Source organism: Mixophyes fleayi, chromosome 5, assembly GCF_038048845.1.
Source record: "Mixophyes fleayi isolate aMixFle1 chromosome 5, aMixFle1.hap1, whole genome shotgun sequence".
NCBI lineage: Eukaryota > Metazoa > Chordata > Amphibia > Anura > Limnodynastidae > Mixophyes > Mixophyes fleayi.
In genome coordinates this window covers 97,347,271-97,360,343 of record NC_134406.1, presented here as the reverse complement: position 1 = coordinate 97,360,343, position 13,073 = coordinate 97,347,271, and the positions used below count along the sequence as shown (strand labels likewise).

General features: G+C 38.9%; 1 protein-coding gene across 1 annotated transcript in view; it reads left to right on the top strand.

Moving 5' to 3' along the window:
• The window catches only part of NPSR1 (neuropeptide S receptor 1), a 322,819-nt gene that overhangs the window by 175,864 nt on the left and 133,882 nt on the right, over positions 1 to 13,073 (top strand). Inside the window, exons 3-4 of the mRNA XM_075211286.1 lie at positions 10,494 to 10,597; positions 11,638 to 11,731. Coding sequence (XP_075067387.1) covers positions 10,494 to 10,597; positions 11,638 to 11,731 — 198 coding nt within the window. The remainder of the gene's footprint in view (positions 1 to 10,493; positions 10,598 to 11,637; positions 11,732 to 13,073) is intronic.

Below are 13,073 nucleotides of genomic sequence, written 5' to 3'. Positions count from 1 at the left end.
GGGGGTGGTCATGCAATTGGTAGCGTGGCTGTGCATCATTGGGGACATGTCTAGCAGGTGAAAAGCACTAGGCCACCCTCCTACAGAAAAATACATTACTCACACATGCCCCCTCTGCCCACATGCTTTAATCACACATGCACCTCTCTGCCCACATGCTTTAATCACACATGTCCACTCTCTGGCCAGCAGCTATAGTCACACATGCCCCTCTCTGCCTAGCAGCTATAGTCACACATGCCCCCTCTCTGCCCAGCAGCTATAGTCACACATGACCCCTCTCTGCCCAGCAGCTATAGTCACACATGCCCCCTCTCTGCCCAGCACCTTTAGTCACACATGCCCCCTCTCTGCCCAGCAATTATAGTCACACATGCCCCCTCTCTGCCCAGCACCTTTAGTCACACATGCCCACTTTCTGCCCAGCACCTTTAGTCACACATGTCCCCTCTCTGCCCAGCTCCTTTAGCCACAAATGCCCCCTCTCCAGCACACCACCTTCTTACCTTATTCTCCACTGCACAGCACACAAGACGGGAAGATATCCAGCAGTCCGCCCGCACTGAGTACCATGTGACCGCTGCAGTCACATGACCTGGCGTCTGAAGGTTCCCCAGCTGAAGGGGATTTAGCCACTACCGATCCCCCCTGCACTCGCAGGTGCGTGCACACGTGCATGACACCTGCAAGCAAAAAAATTAAATAAAAAAAAAGTACTTTTAAAAATTATTTTTTTTTTAAAAGATAGGTCTCCAGGCCCGAATTATTTGTAACCCCCCTTCTTGACGGCCCTGCCATCACTACTTACCCCATTTCTGCTAAATAGTGCCCCCTACAGAGCTCCTTATCCTTCTTAGCTAGTGTCCTCCTACAGAGCTCCTTACACCACTTACACTAGAAAAATCCCCCACTTTCACTCATCACCCTCCCTATCCCTAAACAACTTCTCACTACATTTCCACCAGTCATTGCTCTCCACCCCAACATAACTATTCAAGAACACACAAGGGGCAGAGTCGGCTACCCACCTATCGTATAATGACAGCTGCAGTATTCACTGGCAGGTACCTGACCAATCATATATGGTCCTGTCCTGAAGGCTCATGCCCCATTTACCTTTTGTTTTTGTCAATCCGTTACCATTCAGACCTTGATCAACACATCCTCCAACCAATCAGAGCTGACAGGAACTGGCAACAGGAATCTACAACAAAGCTCACCCGCCACATTCCCGAACCCCAGTCACTCCCCCTAACTGCAGTACTACTCACCCGGCCACAAAGTAGCAGGGCAGGATCCTTAAATTGTTTCTTGGCTGCCTATCACATCTCACATCTATGAGAGAAAGTTTCAACATTATTTGCGTTAATATATTTTATTTATATCATATAAAATATTGTGACTTTTTTAATTAAGTATCTGTGCATAAATAAAATATGTTTATACCTATTAAGTTGATTTATTATTCAATTACATTCATGATAAATATATTTGTAATCATGGTTACTTTAGCAGATTAGTGGGTCCACATTGTCGTTTGCTAAAGACTCATTTTAGAATATATTTAGTTATCAGCGATTATTAATCAGAGCAGAGAATATAAATATGACAAAAGTGTATATAAGCAAAGAGCTAAATTAACTATATTATATACAATACTTTACATAACTTGCTATTAAAGTATGATAGGGTTTGAAGTGATTATTTAATCTTCTACTAATGTGTTGAGAATTATGCACTGTAACTGTTTAATATTCTATAATTATATGTCATGGATTAGTTGTGACATCTCTTTATTTTCAATATAACTTTGATCTTTATGTATGTCTTTTCATTCATATTTTTTGCTATCTCAACCTAGGTGACATCTATACCTTTCTAAAAACACTTAATTTATATTTGATTTTCCATAATATAGCAATATAAAAGACAGATGTGCCTAGATCCGCCGATTTTGAGCTGTTTTTATTCCTACATTACTATTTATTATATTAACATTCATTTATTGTCAATTACAGTCTATTTTCTAATGAAATCTCCACAACTGTCAAAATTTTCACCTATTTTGGCCAAAGACTGCAGAGAGCTGGCTGGCTAAAATTAGTGACACAATTCCTATAAAACATAGTGGGAGAGCACTGGCTGATACAATGGTAATTTTGCACAAGTAGATAGACGAAGGTGAGCTGCACCCAGAAGAAAAATGGTGAGAGAAAGACCACACACACATTTTTAACGTTAGAGAGCATGCATCGTGGAAAGTGAAGAAGCAGTAATCATATATCATTAGACAGACACCAGCATCAATAGACATTTAGTCAATTAGATAGATGAAGGTGAACTGCAACCAGAAGAAAAATGGTGAAAGACCACACACAATATGTTTAAGGTTGGACAGCATGCATCATCATCATCATTTATTTAATTATATAGCGCCACTAATTCCACAGCACTGAAGAGTCACTTACACTGTACACTGTATTTGTCCCTCACATCAGTCCCTGTCTGATTACTGTCTAAATTCCCTAACACACACAGAATAGGGTCAATTTGATAGCAGTCAATTAACTTACAAGTATATTTTTGACGTGTGGGAGGAAACCAGGGCATCCGGGAGAAACCCACGCAAACACGGGGGGAACATATAAACTCCACACAAAAAAGGCCATGGTGGGGAATCGAACCCATGACCCCAGTGCTGAGAGGCAGAAGTGCTAACCACTAAGCCACCGTGCTGCCCACAGTGCTTAGCAGTGTAGAAGGAACTGGTAACAAAGCATAAGCTTATAGTTGGAATTTCCTAGGTGGCCATAATAGGACCGGTATCATATTGTATGTACTACCCTCATGTCCATTGTGCATACCTGTAATTATTACTCCTGTACATATGTTGGTTTTTGTGCCTGTTGTTGTTGTTCCATTAATTAAAGCTACCAATGGTTAAGTTGGATATCTGCCTGGGTGTAAGTATTTAGCCAAGTACAGGGGAACTCTGTAGGCTGTTCAGCCTTGGTAGTCACTGTTCCCTCACATTTGAAAAGTGAAGTGGCAGCATCAGAAGTCATTAGATGGACAGTGGCATCAGAAGACATATAGACAAATAGACATAGGTGGGCCACACCTAGAAGAAAAATGGTGGGAGAAAGACCACAGACACAATATTTTTAACATTAGACAGCATGCATCATGGAAAGTGAAAAGGCAATAATTAGACAGATAGCAGTGGCATTAGTAGACATTTTACACAAGAAGATAGAGCAAGGCCATAATGTAAAATAGTGCAAGATGGAATTGTCCTTGGGCCCTTCTACCCACCCATATATTAAAAAGAAAATGCCTATGTGAGGATACCAGGTTTAACATAACCTTCTACGCCGCACAGCTGGCCTTCCCGGTACCTACCCAAGGTTCAAAATCACCAAGGAAAATATCCAAAATAATGCAAATAAGCTTATTTAACAAAATGGTAGCACAAAACAGCAATAAACATAGTTAAATAATAAATTGCAGCAAATAACACTACAGTCCGGCACATACAACATACAGGGTATAATGAAAATACCTCACCAGTATCCTTGTCACTTTCAGGGACTGCTGTCTATCAATCCAAGCTTATGCCCCTCTCTCCTTTAAGGCTACCAGCAAAGGTAGCGGCCTTTAGTCCCTGTCACTCTGCTTTCGGCGGACACACAGCTCCCAAAGACCTGGACAGGTATTTCAGGGCAACAGCAGTACTCCAGGGACTGACTGCCCCTTTCCTGTCAGGGGCAGAGGTCTATATCTCAACACCAGGATGACTTCAGCTATCACTGCCAATTTGCTGTCCTCTAGAGCTCTCTTTTAAGCCCAAAAATGACCTCATCAGCAAGTTCAGGACCTGCCTGGTTGGTCCTTTTTTGGTGTTTACCTTTTCACAGGTAAACATACAGCCAAAGGGATAGCAGATGAGTCACTCCTGATTTAATTAGGGACAGGTATTGTTCTGTGGCTATACAGCGGAGTTTGTTAAAAGAGAAGAGATCACAATCCAGACACATTTACATTTAAATACACAATGCAGTCCTCTGTAATTAAACATCCAGCTCACATCTAAACAAAGATGAGAGACCCCCTGGTGTGCTGTAACCCTTTTGCCTAGACTGAAACAATGGACTAATCTGCAAGATAAGGATACATGCTGGCAGACCTTTTACTACTTTCAAAATAGAATATACACAAGTCTAAATATGACTGAGAAATATGGGTAACCAGAGGGCTATAAAAAGTATATGTTTTTACAGTCCACAGTTGACAGGTTGAGGTGATATTAATACCTCGTTTCCCCACAGCCTAGTTCAACAAATCAAGCACTTCAGCGACAGGAACTGACACGTTGTGGCTGAACTGCTTGATTTCTATGGTCCCCCACAAAAGCGAACATTTTTTTTGTTGGTTGTTGAATTGGAGGCTATGTAGGAATTTAATGTCATCTCCATCATCCTCATCATAAATGTCTAGATCAACTAAATTTTAATTTTAAAAATAAGATTCACCAAGCAGCATGTGTGACACATTGGAGAGGGATAGCAGCGGCAGTACTCAGAGTCTGACCAAATGTCATAATAACCTTTCACATTGGTGTGCTGTGTTGGCTCATTATCAGTGTGACCAGTGTTCCCTCTAAGCTGATCAATCTGGAAATGATAGAGTTAAACCTGTATCTTACTAGGAAACATCCTGCAGATTGTGAATGCAAACCTTTCGGGTGGAGCCCTCATTAGAGTGACCTTTTAACTCTTTCCTTTCCAGATTACTCAGCTTAGAGTGAACACTGAGTGTGACTCTTAGAAAAGGTAAGTTTTTTTTCTGGCAGTAGCATTTGTAAGTGAAGCTGAAGCAGCGGACATGTCATGTGCGACTTGTGCCAACAGCTTGCTTACAAGGAGCGGTTTGAATCTATGAAGATTTGTGTCAGTTGGAAAGAAAGACATTACATATAACTTAATCCTAGGATAAAGCATGGTTACCAAAATGTAGTGATCCAGTTTCAAGATGCTGAAAACCCTTGGGCCCTGGAAAATAAAGAACTTGATCCACAAGGCCGACATACTGTTAAGTATTCTAAGTTTCATCTCCTACTTCAGCTTCTCCAGCTACTTTTCCAGTAGATCGATTTGGGGTATATCTTGACTCTGACAGGCAGTGTTTGAACTCACTTCATTTGTTACAATTGAAATGGTTTCAGTAGCTGGCATTAAACAGAAAAGGAATCTTTAGTGTGCTGGATTAAGGTAACATGACTCCCATCTCCCTATTTCATGGATTAATGTATAGGTTTTGTGGAATTCCACCTTGTTACTACCTCATTCTTCAGTTGGTGGCATGGCAAATGATATATATTTTGCAGCTGCTGCAATGTTCTACATGGAGTCGCTGAATGTCGAAAATGCCCAGAAATTGTATAAGTCACAGACAGCATATCCTGCACTGAACTCTCATTTTTTAAGAAATTCTGCACCACCAAGTTTATTGTGTGTTCAAAGCATGTTACATGTTGAAATTAACCTGGTTGTAATGCACAAACGATGTTTTTTTCCGCATTGAGGAATCCTGAGGAGAGTCTTAGTGGGTGAGCCGTTTTGCTATGACATTCCTGAGTTTTTCCAACATATTGACATCGGTATGTTTCTTAGTGAAATCAGAAATTCAATAAGTAGCACTAGCATGCTGAAAGGATGAGTAGGATGATGAAACTACTGACGCTGAACCTATCAGGTGTCCTGTCAGGGTGATGTAGTCTGTTGTTTGAACAATACCGCTTGTCCACATATCTGGAGTAAGTGGATAATTGGGACAATGGCTTTTTCTAGGGACTGAATTACTTTTTGTTTAACCTCTCAGTACAACTGAAGAATTGCTGTTTAGGAGAAATAGAATCGAGATGGAATTTGGTAGCATTGACACATGACCTCAACTAATCTGCTAAAGCCTGATGCATAGATGGTGGAAATTGGACGCATATCCAATGCTAACATAGTTGTGATGACTTTAGTGATCTGCTGTGCAACAGGATGCTCACTATCATACTTGGTTGCTCTTTCAAACGCTTGCTTCACAGACAAATGCGTAAAAATATGCTTAGTTGTCTTGCTCCCCTTATATATAAATGTATATATGTAGATGATACATCCTTGCAGCTGTAACATGCAAGGATGTCTCTTGGGAATCATGGATTGCATTAAGGAAGTCATTTGTAAATTGACAGTTGGATGCTGGACTATGTACCAATAATGAAGAGGTTGATGATGGAGGTGTGGATGATGAGGGTTGCAATTGTCTATCCATTCAGCTGGTAGCTAATGCTGAGCTGCTTGCTACTATATAAACAATGTGCCACATTTGGAAACATGGCTTGAATAAACTTTGCTGCAAATTACATAACAGGGAGGAGGTTCCTTGATGATCAGCATCCCTAGGTCTACTTATTTTGGCCTGACAAAAATATTTCCAAACAGAAGATGTGCTTTTTTTGGTCTTATGCCCTGGCATAATAATGAGCTTATCATGGGCGTGAGCTGGTGGTCGAACTAGTGGCTGACTTACGTCAACACAATCATCATCATCATCCTCCTCACTATCCCACCCAAATAAAACACATTCATTATCAGATCCACAATTATTCCCCTAATTCTCTTGCACATTTGCAACTTTCAAAGTAGCCGCCTCAATTTCTAGGTGTAAATCATCATCAATACTAGTGCGAATACCCATCCTCACATTTCCAAATAGTTGAGAACTTTTTGAAGGAGGCTGCTCTGTATTGACAGTGTCATAATCTAAAATGTCAGACTCACATATAGCACTCATGGATACCCTCCATAGACTCTCCTGGAGATTCTGTGACTGCACAAGTTGTTCTTCAGCCTCAGGCACTGATTTTGCTGTTTTGGAGGTGACAGTGACATACCTACACTCTGAACGACAAGGTTGTGCATGGGAAGTTAAGGAAGATGCACAACTGTGTTCGGCACTCTGTTTTGAAATGGCCATTCTAGTACTTATACCAGTACCAGCAGTAGCAGAACTCCTACTAGCAAAAAGTGGGCATAGTCTGAGCCTTGTCTTGCCACTGTGGGTGGTGTATGGAATGTTATCAATTTTCCTTTTTTGGACAAATCTCCACATTCTTCAGAAACTTCTCTCTTACTCCTGCCCCTTATATCAAGAGGTTGATGTTTTCTTTGAGATTGAATTTGACATTTAGTGTCTTGGTTTTGAGAGCACTTTCGTCAACTTTCTTCCCACATTACCTTTTTTATTAGTAGAAGTTGTAACAGTAAAATTACCACTACTGCTATCCCCCCTTCACTGGAATGAACTCCCTCGTTCCATCCGCCTCTCTCCTACTGGGTGCTCCTTCAAACGTGCACTGAAAACCCACCTCTTCCTTAAAGCATATCAACCATCCACATAACCCCTCCACTCGCTCTCAACTCGCTCTCCCCTTGCCTCATCTGGCTCCCCCTGTGCCTGTTCTGTTTTCCCTCCCTTAGGATGTAAGCTCACTTTAGCAGGGCCCTCTTCCCTTATGTCTCCCTACCTGTTCTTCTGCTCCGTTTTTTGCATCAGCCAGCCTTTTATATTTTATTGGGGGATTATTCTGGTCAGAGTCAAAGGCAAGAATACCCTGTTTACTTTTTTTGCCATGTGCAGCTGCATTGACACTCACACGCAAACACCCTTTTTTCCCACTTAATATAGATGTCACTGAATGACCCTTTGCAAATTGACAAATATTAAAGAATTGAAAATAGTTTAGAATATAGAAGAGAGTTTTTTAACAGTTTCTGCTGCTGGCTCTCACACACAAACACCATTTTATTATAGACATCACTGAATGACCCTTTACAACTTGGCAAGTATTGAAAAATAGAAAAAGTTTACAATATAGAAGAGAGTTTTTTGATGGACTCAGCTGCTGACCCTCACACACAAACACTCTTTTTTCCCCACTTAATAAAGATGTCACTGAATGGCCCTTTACAACTTGACAAGTATTGAAAAGTAAAAAAAACTTAGAATATAGAAAAGAGTTTTTTTGATTGGTTCTGCTGCTGATCCTCACACAAGCACCCTTTTCTTACCACTTAATATAGATGTCAAAGAATGACACTTTACAACTTGACAAGTATTGAAAAGTAGAAAAAGTTTAGAATATGGAGTAGTTGTTTTTTTTGACAGGTTCTGATGTTGACCTTCACATGCAAACACCCATTTTTTTTAATATAGATGTCACTGAATGACCCTTTAGAAATTCATAAGTATTGAAAAATAGAAAAGATTAAAATGTGTAGGTTTTTTTGTGGTGTGCAGCTGCATTGACACTCACACGCAAACACCCTTTTTTTCTCACTTAATATAGATGTCATTGAATGACCCTTTACAACTTGACAAGTATTGCAAAACAGAAAAAGAATACAGAGTTTTTTGGAGGGTTCTAGTACAGTGATTCTTAAAAGCAAACACTAACTTTTTTCGCACTTAATACAGATGCCACTGCCCCACACAAGATTACTTTCAATAGAAAAACTTTACATTTTCAAAGAAATAAATAATTTTGTGTTTTGGGTTCTGCTGCTAAGTTATAATAATTAATCAACAAAATTGTCAAGCTGACTGATCTCTACAGAACTGCTTTACAATAAACACAACTATTCTATTGTTTTCCCTGTACCTCGATCACCCTGTATAACACTGTTTTCTGTAGTTTAATATTAAACACTTTTTTTCAGAGCAGATCACTGCAGCTAACATCCTCTCTACATGCTGTCTGTTCAAAAATGGCACATGAGAAAATGAGGAAGGGCTATATATAGAAGATATCGATCCAAAACTCTTGTTTTGGCTCGATATTTTTCCAGAAATTACAGTTTGTCTTGTTTTGAGATCCAAAATTAGCATGCAAAACCGAGTCATGACTCGGTTTCACTTCGAACCATCTATCTTGGATCTATCGGATTTATCAGAATACGGACCGTTCATCTCTCCTGAATGCCAATACTTGTTCATGTGTCTATGACACAAAAATCTCATTCTCTCAGCTCTCTCAGGAGAAGGTCGCTACCTACTCTTTGTTTTCATTTACCTCAGTGGTTGAAGTAGTAGTGAATATGGTGTGTACAGTGGTATCAATAAAGAGAGAAAAATAATACAGCACTCTCAAAGCTCTATTTTCAATAGTAAAAACCTGAAGTTTCAAATGGCAGAATAAAAAACTGCAAGCATACATGCATAAAAAACATTTTTAATTTATTACACAAACTACACTAATAAAAACACATTCATAAATAATGGCACAGTATGAAATCAACATAACTCCTATAGGTGACAAGATACTTTCTGTAACTAAATTTGCATTAGGTTCAATAAGCATAGGAAAAGGGCCCTACCTACTCTTTGTTTTCATTTACCTCAGTGGTTGAAATGGGGGTGAATATGATGTGTACAGTGATATGGTATAATGTCACTTCTCCTTCTGCCTTCATTGTAAAACTATTTGCTTACATTCCCATTAGATTTTGCATACCGCCACTTCTAAATTTCCATACCAACACTTCTAAATTTCCACTTCAACCACGGTTCTACCTAGTATGCTTTATGTATGCTCTGCAGAGGGTGACTGCCACTCAACCTTAGTACTGAAGGGGTTCGAAAAGAAAATCCCTACAAACTGCAACATTCAGGGGAGAAAAAAGTTAAGTTGTTGAAAATAGAATTGACAAGTAGGAAGTGAAACTGCAACAAATGCTGCTACCTGGTGGAGGAAGGTTGGGCTTGATCTGTCCTCCACCAATGTTTTATTAACATACCTTGTCCCTTTGAGGACAGTATCAAATCTAATGGCACTGGTTATCATTGGATGTATTGCTGAAGTGGATACAATAGCCGATATACTGCACAAACTTCAACTGTGAGTGAGGTAGTCTCTATAGATTATTTGTTTTATAACTCTAAATTATACCTCTCTTCTACACACAATTATGAATTGGGTACCTTAATTAGATACTGACAATGCTTGAAAAAAAGACCTGCAACAATTCCGATTAATGAACCTCCCAGCGTGCTACAATCACGACACGTTCAAGGGCCACACTGTGATTTCTGCTGTTATGGTGATAATTTAAGGACCCGCTGGCTGGACAATGCTGTTTACAAAGCTTATTACATAGTCCAGGAATCACATTGTGACCCTTGAAAGTGACGTAATTGTAGCACGCTTTGAGGTTCAGTCTTTGGAATTGTTGCAGGTCTTTTTTTCAAGCAGATGTTATTACAGCTGTGTCAGGAATTACAGGTTCATTGTCATCATGTCGGGGATACAGATGTCGGCGCTGTCATTATCGATATGAAGACTACTAACGCACAATTACATATGTATTGGTTGCCATTGTATAAGCTGCATATTTCCATTAAAAATGTATTCATAGTAACATATTTACTTTTCTTTTTTCTAGATGGTCTTACAGGAGCTATAAGTATCATGACTGACATTATATGGAGGTCTACCGGCAATTTTATGGCCCCAGATATTGTTTGCAGAATAGTACGATACATGCAGGTAAAAGTTTGTGATTCACTGACACCAAATGAAAGGAATAGCCACATGATAATATTTAATCTATGTATTTATGTTTACAAAAAGTGTGTGTTATACCTTGGAAAGGAATATTTCAAGGTTTTAGTAAATTGACTTTTAAACAATGACATTTTGGTCCCAGACCAAGGTTTGAATTTCATTCTCAACTACTTGTGGCCTTGTAATCATTTCAGGAGTTTCCCAATCTTATGGACAGGACTTTGCATGTTTAGTCTTTTCCCAGCATTGTGTTTCCAGGGAAAGGGTCATTCCAGACTGCAATATCTGAATAATCTTTCAACTCCCCCTTTCTTGATCACAGGTCATGACATAGAACCTACCATACTCCTGTCTATAATACTCACACTTGTACATCTGCATTTATTTTGTCTACCTTGTATCCCTGTTTTATATTCAAAATTAAGTGTATTAGAACTAATAGTAATTTTGATAAGATGAAGTGTGAAATAATTCAGCAGTGTTAGGGTAATTTTACCTCTCCTTTATCAAATCCCTTCAGATATCTGTGAGATAAGATGCTGGTTAACCAGGAGATCAGTAATCAAGACACAGACATGCCAATGTCACGATAGAACTGAGCTGTGCTCAATTATTTGTGGGATACATTTATACATGAAAAAGCGTTTGATCTGGTTATAGAATAGAAACACATGATTGATATTTTCCTGAGTAAATATAAATCTTCTGACAAAGCTAGTTAGTTCTCTTCATGTCACTTTTATGGGTTCTTATCAACTTTCACTGGAGCCAGTACTCCCAATGTTCTCATCCATTATCCCCTGTCCTAGGGGTCTTTGAGATAGTTCAAGCTGGAGCTGGTGATTACACTGAATGTATTTTTAAGGCAAATACCAAGATTTTTAACTCCTTCACATATCATTATTACCATCATCATTGAGGACCTAGAAATGCTCTCACAGCAGCATAAGTGTTTCACCTGAAACTATGTGTCTTTAATATTCAACTAGATGTCTTATTGACTTTATGTTTATTTTTTCTAGGTTGTCCTTTTGTATGCATCTACTTATGTGTTGGTGTCTCTCAGTTTAGACAGATATCATGCTATAGTTCATCCAATGAAATTTCTTCAAGGAGGTATGTCAGTTATTGTTCTTTATTACTGTGCAGACATATTTATCTTACTATTTGAGTATGGAATGTTCTTTTTTGCATTCATAATCATCATCATCACCATTTATCTATTTATATAGCGCCACAAATATCTATCTATCTATCTATCTATAAATTCAGCAATTAATTCAGTGTTTGTTGTACTGGGCTGTATAAGTGTATAATACTGGCACATGAAACTAGCGTGATTAGTCCTATTGTTTAAGACGTATCACTGCATTGTGAATTAAATATTACATTACTTATTGCACAACATTTTCTATTTATCTGTCAGTCGAGTGCCACTGCAAATATAATAGCCTATATCAGGCTCTCTAGTTTTACTGGGCAACTATCACAGAACTTGACTATCACACTGTCTAGAAGTGAAAATGTATGTGAGTTTGTGGAGGTAATATAGTAAAATCCAGTTTACTTCCAATTGAAAATTAAATAAATCATAATGCCTAACTGAAAGAATGCTGCTTCATCTATAACTCACTGGGTTTCATATAGAGATGCTCACTGACCCCTGTGTTTGGTTTTGGATCTGGATTACCGTCGTGTTTTAGGTTTTGGTTTTGGTGTTGCAAAACCGTCATTGCGTGTTTTGGTTTTGGTTTTTCTTTGTTTGGTTTTGTTTTGCTATTTTGTTCAATCTTTTGGGTCATAAAAGAACCAAATTTAGTGCTCCACCTGTTTCTTGGATAAGTAATGTAGATGTAAAGCTAATAAATTATCAAAAAAACAGTTTAATTCCTGGTAGGCCTTCATTAATTCGACACACAAACCAGATTGTCTTCCTCTCCATCTATGCATATTGGCAATGCAGCCATCGTCTTTGGATGTATATTACACACTACACTTATAGTTTAATATGTAAAGAAATGGACAAAGGCAGTTTGGTTTCTGTCTCTATAGGCCCGCCTCCACTTGTATAAAATACCAAAAAATTCAGCCGTTATATACTGTACAATATTAATAGAAATGGACAAAGGCAGTTTGGTTTCTGTCTCTATAGGCCCCGATCCACTTGTATAAAATACCAAAAAATTCAGCCGTTATAGACTGTACAATATTAATTGAAATGGAGAAAGCCAGTTTGGTTTCTGTATCTCTAGGCCCCCCTCCACTTGTATAAAATACCAAAAAATTCAGCCGTTATAGACTGTACAATATTAATAGAAATGGACAAAGCCATTTTGGGGTCACTGTGTGTATGACACCCTACCCTTAAGGATAAATTGCCCAAACAGCAGCCTATCAAGGCGGTACGTGATATGGAAATGTGCCAAGTCCCTTTCCTCTTTGGGGGTAGATTGCACCC